Here is a 13,306-nt window from a genome sequence, read left to right as displayed (position 1 = left end):
CAAGATATACACGTCACAATTTTGTGCTATAAATTATAACTCAATAAAATACTGTTGGGCCCTGGTTGGTGTAGCTCAGTGGATTGAGTGCGGGCTGCAAACCAAAGGGTCAACAATTCGATTGCCAGTCAGGGCACATGCCTGGGTTGTGGGCCTGGTCCCCAGTGGGGGCCACATGAGAGGCAACCACACACTGATGTTTCTCTCCCTTTCTCCCTCCCTCCACCTCTCTAAAAATAAATAAATAAAATCTTTTTTAAAATACCGTTAGCATAAAAAAACCTTCTAACAGGAACATTTTTTCCTCTGATCTGAAGTTCAGACATAGATATACTTTTGTTTTCCTTTGAGAGTGACTGTTTTCTAGTCCAATCTTTCAAATAAGGAGCCCAGTGTAATGTAAGGGGTCTCTAGCACTTAACTCCTAGTTCTTTCAGGGCCAAGGTCTCATCTGCCTGGGTTATTGCAGAGACTGGCAAACTCCCAGGACAGCAGCGCTCATGCACTTGACTCAGTCTCCTTTCTTGTTAGTTCAGCTATTCATTCATAAGTGTCCTAAAATATCACACCAGTACATCCAGGTGTTTGTAGCAGGAGGGTTTAGAAGTTATCACGGTCACCATAGTGTAGAACTGGAAGTCTATGGTATATAACTTATCACACTTAAATTTTAAAAACCAGTACTATGGGGGATGTTGTGTGGCGGGGGGGGTGAGGGGAACAGAGATATATGGGAACTTCCTACACTTCCCAGTCAGTGTTATTATGAATGTAAAAGTGCTGTAAAAGATAAAGTGTATTAATTAAAAAAAGAAAAAAAACTTTACCATATGATCCAGCAATTCCACTCCTAGGTAATCCCCAAGAAAAATGAAAATGTATGTCTACACAAAAGCTTGTATACAAATGTTCATAGCAGCATTATTCATAATACCCCAAAAGTAGAAATAACCCAAATGCCCACTGACTAACAAATGAATAAAATGTGATATATATATATATATATGAATATTTGGCAAAAAAATAAAGTGCCGATACATGCTATAATATGTATGATCCTTAAAATATTATACCAGATGAAAGAAGCCAGTCACAAAGAACCACATCCTGTGTGATTTCATTTATATGAAATGTCTGGAATGCACACATTTATAGATCAAAAGTAGAACAGCGTGTGCCCAGGGCTAAAAGAATAGGGGACTTGGGGAGAGGAGTAACAGCTAAGAGACATTCAGTTCCTTTCTGGAATAATAAAAATGTTCTAGAAGTTGCCTGTAGTGATGGCTGCACATATCTGTGAACATACTAAAAAACCACTCAATTAGCCCTGGCTGGCATAGCTCAGTGGATTGAGTGCGGGCTATGAACCAAAGTGTCGCACATTTGATTCCCAGCCAGGGTACATGCCTGGGTTGCAGGCTATAACCCCCAGCAACCGCACATTGATGTTTCTCTCTATCTCCCTCCCTTCCCACTCTGAAAATAAATAAATAAAATCTTAAAAAAAAAAACAAAAAAAAACCCACTCAATTACACACTTCAAATGGGTCAACCGTATCCTCTGTGAATTACATCTCAATAAAACTACTAATAAAAAACTTTTTTCCAAAAGTAGTAATAATAAAAAATGCAGTTAGAACAGCATTCTAAATGCATTACACGAATTAACTCATTTAATCTTCCAAGTAAAGGAGGTAGGTGCCATTATCATCCCCAATTATTGTTGAGGAAAATCAAGCACAGTCCTCAGGTCATAAAACTACAGAGCTGCCCTGGCCAAGGCGGGTTAGCTGGCTGGAGTGTCGTCTCGTACACCAGAAGGTCATGAGTTTCATTCCCGGTCAGGGCACATACCTAGGTTGTGGGTTCGGTCCCCGGTCAGGGTACATACAGGAGGCAACCAATCGATGTTTCTCTCTCACACTGTATTTCCCTCTCCCTCTCTCTCTAAAGTCCATATTCCCACTGTCTACACTAGATTGCCTCTTAAAAAAAGGAGAAAAGTAATGAAGGCTAAACAGAAAACACACACATTAATCTAACAGTGGCTTTCCCTGGGATGAGTTTAAAAAAAAAAAGAAAGAAGAGCTTTCATAATTTAACTGAAAGCTCCCTTATTGCCTGAGTTTTGCCCACATACTACTCACACGGTTAAAGAGAATGTGAACACGCTGCAGTCACACCAGCAGTGGCATGTTACTGGTGGGGGCTCCAGACGATCACTCACTATTTTTCTCATTGTATTTAATGCTCAGATTGTACTTTAGCAACAGGGGGAAGCACATTAAAAAGAAACTTGCCTTTTTTGACAACAGCTTTTATCAAGCTATTCCTTCTAGTGGTTTGGTCATAACTTCACAGTAGAAAGCTTAGTTGCGATTTAATGAATCTTATCTTTCCCAAATAAATCTAACAGGTATTTACTAAAGATAAAATAAGTTATCCAAAGGCAAACTCAGTGGTCATCCCCACGTGTCCACCCACTTCAGGAATGTAGCTTACATCGGTATCCCCAGACTCACCTCGGAGTAGGTTCTGTCGGAGACACTGCTCGATGCATCGTCACAGGCCTTGTGAAATATACCAGGTACCCTGACAAAGAAGACATCACATGTGCACATGAAGGTCAGTGAGCTAGACGTGGGGTATCCTAAGGTAGCACTGGTCAATCTTTTGTCTATTGCAATATGCCTGAAGGACAGAACACATTTCTGTGAGGTGCAGAGGCTCATGACTAGAGGATACTTAACAAGGACAAAGGTCAGAATCTCCAGGATCCAGGAGAGATGGGATGTACGGGGTCTGAAAAGTCTTCACAAGTATTTTATACCACCCGGCTAGGGGACCTGTTCCCTACTGAGAATCAGGACTCTGAGTAAGACTCAAATCCTCACTTATCAAGACAGTAATTCTGGTGAACATTCACAGGATATGTCCACAGACACCAGCTGGTGTTGGACCATGTAATGCTACTGCAGAAGTCTTTTGAGTTCTTAGGAAATAAAAAATGAAAAATTGTTCTCTCTCAAAACCTAGAATCAGAGCCCTGGCTGGTGTGGCTCAGTGGATTGAGCGCTGGCCTGTGAACCAAAAGGTTGACGGTTCAATCCCAGTCAGGGCACATGCCTGGGTTGTGGGCCAGGTCCCCACTTAAGGGCATGCAAGAGGCAAATAGTATCTTTCACACAGTGAAGTTTCTCTTCCTTTCCTTCTCCCTCCCTTCCCCACTCTCTAAAAATAAATAAATAAAATCTTTTTAAAAAAGCCTAGAATCAGAGAACCAAAAAGAGACCAACCTGCTCCACAGAACCTGGCCCCGGAAGTCCTAGGAAAGGGAATATTGGCGTCCTGGTATGACCCGTATGCAGTGGTTACCCGGGCAAACGTGGGTAAGGGTGGTGTGACGGAGTTTGGGAGTGCAAAGGGGTTGCTGGAAGCACTGTCTTCTTGATTCTGAAATTTAAAAAGCAACAGACTAAAAACCACAACCTGTCTCATAGTTGAATTACAAAATTAGGGTCCGTTACTACAAACCAGAGTACCCAGGAGCTAAGGGAGGAAGAGACAAAACAAAACACCAAAGCTCAGGTTGGTACAAGAACCTCACCACGAAAGACTCAAGACAGGAGACGAGCTGGCGCAGGCAGGGCTCCAGACAACTCTGGTTGCGTTTCACTTTCTGCAGGGAGGTGTCTTTCAGGATCTGGAAAAGGCATGAAACAAGGTCAAGAATAGATAGCAACATACTTCCTCCTGGTTCACTCCTACTCTTCCAAGCGGTCGGAAGCACCGGAGACGCAGGCAGACTGGAACACAGCCGTGCCTGAGGCTTCCCACACAACGTCCTGCTTTCCGCCTTCTCCTGAGTCTCAGGGAGAAGGCTCGTTTCTGAGCCCGCTTCGAGAAGCCCCTTCCTCAGCCAGGGCAGGCACACACGGTGGGTCTGCGAGGGCACATTTCCAGCAACGGAATGAATACTCTATTTGTAGTGGCTTCTGCTCCTTCCCTCCTCCCCTGCCCTCCCCTGCTCCGTGAGAAACCTCAGTACCGTAGAAGTAACTCCCTCTGGGCCGACCTGAAAACTGCTCTGGGTGATACATACTCGTATACGTCAGGGGAACAGATTTCACGTCAGTGAAAGTTGTAACGTGTCCTTTTTTTGGTTGTTTACAAATACAAACCCCATCCTTTTAAGGCACATACTGAACCTTACATACATGAAGAAGACGGCATGTAGACTGCACCCGCGCTGCCCAACACGGGCACACCGAGCCTGTGAAGTGTGGCTGCTGGGACCGAGGTGTGCTGTGAAGTGTGAAATTCACACCAATTCACACACAAAAATGTAAATTACCTCAATAATGTTAATTTTCATGTTGATTACATGTTGATATATTAATACTTTGGATATATTAGATTAAGTAAAAATATTATTGAAATTAACCTCCTACTTTAAATTTTTTTGTGTGTGGCTACTAGAAATTTTAAAATTACACGTGGCATGCATTGTATTTCTACTAGGCATCACTGAGTTCAACTTTTAAACATTTTTTCAAAATGTATTTATTTTTATCCTCACCTGAGAACATGCTTATTGATTTTAGAGAGGGGAAGGGAGGGAGGGAGGGAGAGAGAGAGGGAGAGAAACATCGATCGGTTGCCTCTCGTACACCCAGCTGGGGACTGAACCTGCAGCCTGGGCATGTGCCCTGACTGGGCCGAGACCTCTGGGTTGCGGGACAATGCTTCAACCAACTGAGCCACACCAGCCAAATCCAACCTTTAAAGACACTTCTCATCCTATAATTTTTATAACCAAAAGTAAAATCTGGTTTTTTTTATGTCTAAACAAGACAATGAAATATTCAAATTCCAAGTACAAAATGTCAAATACCACAAAACCTAAGTAATTTCAGAGATCCTTACAATATCTGAAAAGTTTCTTGGCTACATAACTAGGTACAGTGCCAGACAGATACTTGAAATATTAGGGGGGAACACTTTGTAAAGTGTGTGACTGTATAACCACTGGGCTGTATACCTGAAACTAAAAACAATATCAAATATAAAATTTAACTGAAAAATAAAATAAAAATTTTATTACAGCTCACATTCCAAGAAGATAAAGCGCATGAGACAAACCAGGCAAAAGGTGAACAGCTTTCAGGCAAACTTGGTTTTGTCAGGGCATCGTAGTCACTGCACGTGTGATGCTGCTCGCACTGAGGAGGGTGTGTCAGCCCCAGCCCATGGGGCTTGCTCATGGGAACTCTGCCTGATGCGCTCTGCGTGAACTGACAAGGCAAGTTTCTGAACCTGCAGGGCACAGACCAGGTGCTGGGCTGTGCCTTCTCCACTCAGCACTGCCATCCTTTCAGACACTCAGGGTTCTTCGAGGGTGGCACTGTCTCTCTTTATGGAATGAATTTTTTTAAATGACCGTATGCTTTTTTCCCCTGATTATAAAATATCTTTTCTCGTCCTAGACAGTGTGGCTCAGTGGATGGAGCACTGTCCAGTAACCAAGAGGTTATGGGTTTGATTCCTGGTCGGGGCACACACCTGGGTTGCAGGTTTATCCCTGGTCCAGGCGGAGGCATGTGAGACCCCCAGTCCCAGCCTGGATCCCTGGCGTGAAGGCAACCAATCGATGGTTGCCTCACACTGATGTTTTTCTCTCTCCCTTCCTCTCCATCTCCCTGTCTCTCTCTAAAAAAGCAAATGAAAATGTCCTCAGGTAAGGATAAAAAAATAATAACAAAATATCTTTTATCTTCAGAATACATTTTGCCTGTTGTTTCCAGATAAATGAAATTGTATTGAAAGGCTCTTAACCTGGGATTAATATTTACTTTTAATGTGATCTCTGAACAGACTGAATATAATTACAGAGCTGCGTATTATTCATATCTAATATTTCCAAAATTATATGCAACACTGTGCAGTGTTTCTGGGAAGGGTCAATAGTTTTCATTAGACTTTCAAAGAGTGTCCACGACCTCAAAAAGGTCAAGAGCCAGTGCTCTACTGTGTTCCACACAAAATGAACAGCAAGTATTAACACCGCAGTGTGTCAGGACAGACGACTTCCAAATCTCATCTATCGGCGTTTTCGTTCAACTTTGCTCCTCAACCCAGGTACTCATGCTCGTGAGCAGAGCTCTCTTACAAACAGCAAGGCGAACAGGTGGACGCGGATCCCCACCTTTAGCAGCTTGGCTTTCATCGTGGACGTGATGGTGGTAGGATGGATGAACTGGAAGGAAGGGGCGGCATTGTTCGGGTACTGCGCGGGGAACTTCACCAGCACCTTGACACGATGGTTGCCGCAGTGCACGGACACCGTGCAGCTCCTGTCCGCTGCGTCCATCTGCAACGGACAAATCAACAACCGCTCTGGAGACGCGGCAGAAAGGCTCTTTAGATGCAAATGGATTTAAATCCGCTAATTGAAGGCTCTTAGTTCCTGAAATCTCCAAAGATGAAGGTAGAATCTCTAAAAACAAATTAATTTGGAAGATTTGGACAACTCATTAATTTTAGCACCGATTTATTTTCTTTTCCTTTTTTTTAAATTCATTTACTTTTTTATTATATTTTTTCAATTCCCATTTCTCACCCCATATCCTCTGCCACCTCCATCCCACCCCCTAGAATCGAATTAGCAAGTTCAAAGAATTCAGACTTAAAGCTTCATCCTAAAGTTGTGAGGTAGACTGAAACATTATTTTGAGAAAGGAAAATAAGACAGGAAGAAGTTAAACACCTGACTCAATTTAAAAAGAACTCCCTGGGAAATCCACAGAAATGGCCGCATTAGTGGCTGCCGGGGCTGGGGAGAGTGGAGAGTGGGGACAGCTGCTAATGGACACAGGTGTCCTCTGGGACGGTGGAGATGCTCTGGGATTAGACAGTGGTGATAACCGCACAGCCTCGTGAATGCACTGAGAGCCACCAAATTATACACTTCAAAAGGGTAGATTGTGGTACGTGAATTATACCACATTAATTTTTAAAAAGCACTCCTGGGAAAGGAATCAAGATTTCCTTCTTAGACTAGATCACCAGGTATCCACACTGGTTTCAACTAGGACAAGGGTGTATAAACCGAGTTGATATAGATAACCAATTAATCTAAGAATCTTTTATCTCTTCCGATTTTTTGTGCTGCCAACTAGAGCAGACACCTGGAGCACAGTGAAAAGAGCCCCGTGCGTGGGAAATCTGGAGACCTGGGTCCAAACGTTATCTCCTCCACCAAACGGCTGCTGACCTTGGGCAAGTCATTTCTCCTTGTAGTGTCTCCACTTCCTCATCGGTAAAGTGGGGATAAAAAGCACTTGTCAAAGAGTTGTTTTAAAGGCTGAATGAGATAATTTGTAAGTGTGCATATCCACGCCTACTGTTAACTGAATCTGGGCAAAAGAAAAACTAATTAAGTTTTCAAAATCCTTTATAGAGAAAGAGACAATTCTCAGAAGCAAAGAATTTCAATATCTACCCAAAAGGAAAAGAGTAAACCTCTCCATGTGTGAAGTGAACAAAGAGGTTTGGTCACTTACTACAGATTCTTACTATGAATCTAAAGCATCAAAGATATACCTGGCTTTAAGGGAAGACTGGACAACAAAGCACAAAAAGCCCTGATGAGTCAGGAGGCTTGGCTTCCAAACTCAGCCCTGCCATTAACGTCACCAGGCACCTGCCAGATCACTGAGCCTTCCCGGATCTAAGTATCTTCACAGACAGTAAAAGGGGGTGTTGGAGCATCTAAGATTTTAAGACACGTGCGGATCAGTTAATCCCTTCGATCATCTTATGAGAAGGTAACATGGTTAGAAAAAAATATCTGCATTTGTAAAACATTGGTTTCTTTAGAAAATCTAGGAAATAAAAAAATAAAGAGAGAGACTTCTCTGTTAGAGCAGCAAAGCTATTTGCTAGCCAGAATCATAGCTGAAATAGTCCCTTCTCCCAACAACTGCCATCTGCGTGAGAGATGGCCATTCATTAAGCTCAGAGTACCTCCACGTTGACATTTCGGATCTGCACATTGATCAGGGAGAACTCCTGTTGCAGAGTCTGAGGCAGTCCTGGTTGATCTGATTTCCTCTCTTCCAGCAGATTGCTCAGGGGGTCTTCCCTTAAGACTAGCAAGAGAGAGAGGTTCAATTGTTGGCAAGCATCTTCAATACTGCGTCAGAGCGCAGCTCTCAGGTACCTTCTGCAGCTCTGAACTGCGTAGAGGGCACCTCCCCTAAAACATCAGTGTAGCCAATTACCTTCTTCCTCTCCGTGGCTTGAGCTGTGCTGGTGATCTGTGTCCTGAGCGTGAAGGATCTTCTCTGGTTCCGGCAGAAGAGAAATGCCCTCGATGAACTCATCAACACCATCTAATATGTCATTCGCACAAAGCTGCAACAAAGGGTAGAAGGTCTAGGTCTAGAGAAGCCGGTGGAAATGGTTGTCGAATGTGGTTAGAGTTCTGACTTAAAAATGGGAACCACAAAGGATAGATTAGTCAGACAAAAACCTGATACAATCAATACAGGTCTTATCCATTGCCAACTCTCCCTGGTTAAATATACAGGAGAATAGACTCTATTATTCTACCCTGGAATTTTTCATCCTGTTCATAGTTTACGCAAGCCTCAGAAAACATTATTTTAAATTCTAAGCCTTGATGGAGTTATTCAGTGAACCCAAAAAATAGCATAACCTTCAGAGCATTTAGAGCAAATGGTACTTTTTGGAGCAAATAGATTTAAAAGGCAATAAGGTGATGATAATAGACCAAAATGCTCAAGAATGGCTTCGTGCTAAACAGTGCTGCAAATTTTACCCAGCATTTTCCATCCGTTCTGTACAGACTGCTGTGGGGAAGGCAATACCAGTGACACACGGGTCCTGCCTTCAGAAATGCAGCCACCAGATGAGAAGACAGAACCCTGAGATGAGGCAGAGCAAAGCAGTTCATACCAGGTACCATGTGGTTCATATGAAAAACAGATACCACTGACGGGGCACAAATTAGAAAAGGCTTCATAGAACAGGTGTCACTGACAGACGTAGAAGGCTCTCAACACTGGGTGAACTTCCCAGCCCATTTAGAAGACAAAGAAATGAAGCCCACAGGCCATTTGCTCAGTTTGCTACCCATTTGCTACTCATGGTCTTATACCAGAACATGAGGAGAAAAGACATTCAGGTTTTCAGCCTTTAAGTGCTGAATACTGAAGTTGGCTTGAAGACCTCAAAGCCTCAGTGTGGCACCCACAAGCCACTGGGCCAACCAGCAAGTATGTATTAAATGCCTATCCAGTATCCTCTAACTTCCACAAACACCACATTTTGTATTTTTTTTAAGCTTGCACTGTATTCGGTTACATTCCTCCACAACAGCAATGAATACATACCCTCTGCATCTGGGAATCCACCCGCCACATTCTCAAAGTCTGATCTCGGGACCATGTAACCAGCTGGTAGTCCTTGGACCCTAGAAATCACCAAATAAAAATCCCGGAAATTTTTCTGGATTCAATGACAATTTTGCTGCAGGTTGCAATGGAGTGAGAGTCACTCATTCATCCATCCATTCAACAAATATTTATTGAACATCTATACGCCAGGCACTGTTCTAGCCACTAGGAACTGTAGCATGGATACAATCATCTCTGTCTTTATAGATCTCACATTCCAATGGTAGAAATAGACAAGCAAATAAATATATAATAACATTTCTGGCAGTGATAGTGTTATTAAAAAAAACCACAGCATAAGACTGATGGGGGAGCTATTTTTAGACAGGACTCCCTGAGGAAGTCACATCTGAGCAGAAACCTAAATGAAGTGAAATAATAACTGGCAAATTAGCAGGTGAAGAGTGATGCTGGGGTTTAATGTCACATTAAACTTTCACCTCCACAAATGTTCTTCTTTTATATGCTCCAGAGGAGCCGGGGATAAATATAATTTTTGTAAAATGAATTGTTTTAAATGCATCATGACATCTTCCTGTTTAAAATAATTTTTGGTAAAAAGATACACACATCTCTTTACAAAATAAATCTTTAACGTTCTGAATTGACCAAATTATATTTTCACATATCAGGCCCGGTCAAAGGGACGTTATTCTGAAAGGCTCAGAGTGCTTTATGAAGGAGCAGGACACGTCAGGTAATTATCTAGAATCTCCTTCACGGCATCTTCAGGGGGCAAAGAATTCAGAGCCAATTTCACTCAATTCCATCTTTGCTCCCCCTAATTCCCTCATTTTACAGGTGGGGAAACTTAAGAAACAGAGACCACGGTCTGTCCAAGGTAACAGGGGGAGTGAGGGACAAAAGTCCCTTTCCTTCTCTGTCATGGTAACACTCAGTCCATGTTTTACCACGTCCCTGTGCAAACCAAGCAAGACAGAAATGACTCTGAGCTACTGCCTGTTATGAGTCCCACCATCTAGACTCAAGTTCACAGCGACAATTTTCTGATTCCCCATCCAGCCGGCCTCTTTTCATGTCCCTGACTTTGAAGAAAAGTTATATTTAAGTCCTTTCTAAACCCAACTCCTCCACTTGTGCCTTCGGCCCTATTCCTTCTCATTTTCAAGGGCCCTTGCTGTCCCACACACTCTTTCCGGTGTCTTCTCCTTGCCTTCAAACAGAGAGGCCAACAGCCTCCGCCAGTCAACCTAGTCTACTCCTTGCCTTTGGAGGCTCCTTCATTCACCAAACCAGCCCCGCTGCCTCTGTTTAGCTACTTACAAGCTGGCTTCTTTCCTCAATGGCTCTGGAACTCCTCTCTTAATGGTTATGTGGCTTCCTCTGTGCACAATTAAGTGCTGTTCCCTACTCTGCATGTTAACCCTTCAGCAATACCTGAAGCCAAGGGCTGCCACCTCCCTCATGAGGCCCCCTCTTCCCTTGGCCACAACGTTCTGATTCTCTTCCACCTCTCTGCGCGCTCCTGCACCGCAGTGAGAGCCAAAATCAAAGCTTTAGGTGGTCCAATAAAAACAAAGAAGATATGGCCATAAAAATAAAAAGTCAAACACAAGAACACATGAAGGATGATTACATTCACAAAAGGTCAAAAAAAAAACAAGCAAATCTGAACAATTTTGAGGAATGCAAAAATGGGTGGTAAAAGTAAAAAGATAAAAACTAATCACTGTAGAAGAAGCATTAGGATAGTGTTTACTTCTGGAGAAAGAGAGGGGATTGTAATCAGAAAGCTTTTGGAGTTCCAACATGTTCTCCCTCTTGACCTTGGCTGTGGTTACATGGATTTTCACATTATAATTATTTTTTTAAACTGTATGTGTTTTATGCAGTTTTCTAGATGAATGATGTATTTCACAATAAAAAGGAATTTAATAAAACACCTATAACTTGTACTCAAAACTTTACTACTGGCCAGACAGTCCCAATTTCCACAACTCATCCCACTGGCATATAGACATAGATAACTGAAAATTGGTTACTAAACACTTTTCATTTCTATCCAAAGCTGCAGTCCAACCTCTCCCTACCAGACAGTGGGGCAATGACATCATCTGTTCATTAGGGCAAAATGCACGAGAATAAGTTGAAAGTCAAAGTCATGCATGCAAATTAATGGGGTAAAGACCAAGCAGCCTCATGTTTCTAGAAGCAAGAGAGATTACGGAAATAAAGATAAAAAACTAAGAGGATGATCAAAACAGTCCTTTCAAAAACAACCCTGGGTGTCAACAATTAAAAAAAAATGACTTAATGGCTATTGTTAAAAAAAAAAATCCTGGAAGAGGTTTGTGAGCGTCACAAACAAGCTAGGGTCAGAAGACAGCTGCTCTCACCCCAGGTCTCCCAGATACCTCTCCTGGGCTCCGGACAAGTCACACCACTCCACTGCCTGGCTTTCCTTCTACGATATGAAAAGACCAAGAAATACACTTCTGTAAAATGTTTAGAGAGCATGGCAGGAAGATCTCAAGAAAAGAGAGGCTGCAACTAAATCCACAAGGTGAGTTGGTGGAGAAACGGAGGCAGAAGGCTTTCTAACTCCCATGGGACTTCTGACCCCGCATTAATGAGGGCCGGCTGATAAAGCTGCAATAACAAACAACCCCACATCTCGGCAGCTTTACAGTGAGGACTTCATGCTCACTCTGTATCTCTACCGTCTACCTCACCCTCACTCCTGACCAGAGCATTTCCACCTGAGTTTCACCAGCTGCCTCGGCAGAGGCAATGAGAGCATGTAATTGCACACTGGTGGTTAATACTTCAACCCAGAAGAGACCACATGATGTTTCATGTTTCACGTTCAAAGCACGTCATTTGACCAAATTTATCTTCAAGGGGATGGGAGGTAAAACACTACGGTGTGTCTGTGATGAGACCAGTACCACGTGGTGGGCAGTGATGACCTCAGGTCTCCCTCGCCAACAGAGTGGGAACAGTGACCCCAGAGTGTTCAGCCCTAGAAATGATCCAACGGTAAGTCTATCAATTCTGTGTAGACCTGTTCCACAGGGGAGACACTACACTGAACCTAAGAGAAGGGGAGAAAACTCAGGAGAAGAATCACAGCCCACCCACCGCATTACTCACCTGTGAGTAAAGGCGGCAGACCCCTGATTCTCTCACTCCTAAAACCCAGCCCTGTTCCGACGCCCTCCTCACTGGATCACACAGCCGCCCTCACTGAGCACTGTGGAACACGGCTCAGAAGGACATCAGGCGGCGGTCCTAGCGCACACTCACCTTCCTTCTGCTTCCTCCACTGGAACTCCAGAACCACATCATCGTGCCCCACAAACGTATGGACTGGGGTGTTCAAGTCAAAGACATTCCACAAGAGAAGACTGTTCTCCCTCCGCAGCTGGGGAACCATCACGGTCACTAACCCATTGCTGAAAGGCTGTGGCAAGAAAGGAAAAAGCGGGTCATTATTCCAGGGAATATTGTGTCAGTAACTAAGTTGGAATTCTTTCCTAAAACAAATTGGATGGAAGGAAGGTCCCAATCCAACTGGGAAAAATTTTTCCAATTACCCTAAGTTGATCATCACATCGACTTTTTCTTTTTATTTGCTTCTGGGAGGGACCACAGAAAGTAAAAAAAAAAAAAAATTAAGCTAAGCCAAATACTTGAAGAACTTTAAAAATCTTTAAAATAAGCAAATGACTCTCTTGCATACACTGTTTCACATCCCAGCACACAGCTCCCTCTATGAATTATGGAGAGCTTTCGTGCGTGCGCATGCAAGACACCCTCAGGGAAAGCCCAGAGCAGCAAGCGATATTCCTGTCTGGTGCAGATGC

The 13,306-nt window shown here is 43.2% G+C and overlaps 1 protein-coding gene across 4 annotated transcripts in view; it reads right to left on the bottom strand.

The window, feature by feature from the left end:
- WDR59 (WD repeat domain 59) overlaps window positions 1-13,306 on the bottom strand; it is a 78,090-nt gene that overhangs the window by 25,130 nt on the left and 39,654 nt on the right. For all 4 annotated transcript variants that reach the window (XM_045819108.1, XM_045819107.1, XM_045819109.1 and 1 more), the window contains exons 10-17: window positions 12,747-12,903; window positions 9,417-9,496; window positions 8,283-8,415; window positions 8,026-8,150; window positions 6,206-6,370; window positions 3,608-3,703; window positions 3,297-3,453; window positions 2,523-2,592 (exon numbers count right to left, since the gene is read on the bottom strand). In XM_045819108.1, coding sequence (XP_045675064.1) covers window positions 2,523-2,592; window positions 3,297-3,453; window positions 3,608-3,703; window positions 6,206-6,370; window positions 8,026-8,150; window positions 8,283-8,415; window positions 9,417-9,496; window positions 12,747-12,903 — 983 coding nt within the window. The remainder of the gene's footprint in view (window positions 1-2,522; window positions 2,593-3,296; window positions 3,454-3,607; window positions 3,704-6,205; window positions 6,371-8,025; window positions 8,151-8,282; window positions 8,416-9,416; window positions 9,497-12,746; window positions 12,904-13,306) is intronic.

This window comes from Phyllostomus hastatus, unplaced genomic scaffold (assembly GCF_019186645.2).
Source record: "Phyllostomus hastatus isolate PE091 unplaced genomic scaffold, TTU_PhHast_1.1 phas_scaffold_345, whole genome shotgun sequence".
Classification (NCBI taxonomy): Eukaryota; Metazoa; Chordata; class Mammalia; order Chiroptera; family Phyllostomidae; genus Phyllostomus; species Phyllostomus hastatus.
Note: the sequence above shows the minus strand (reverse complement) of the source record. Positions and strands in the feature narration are given on the sequence as shown.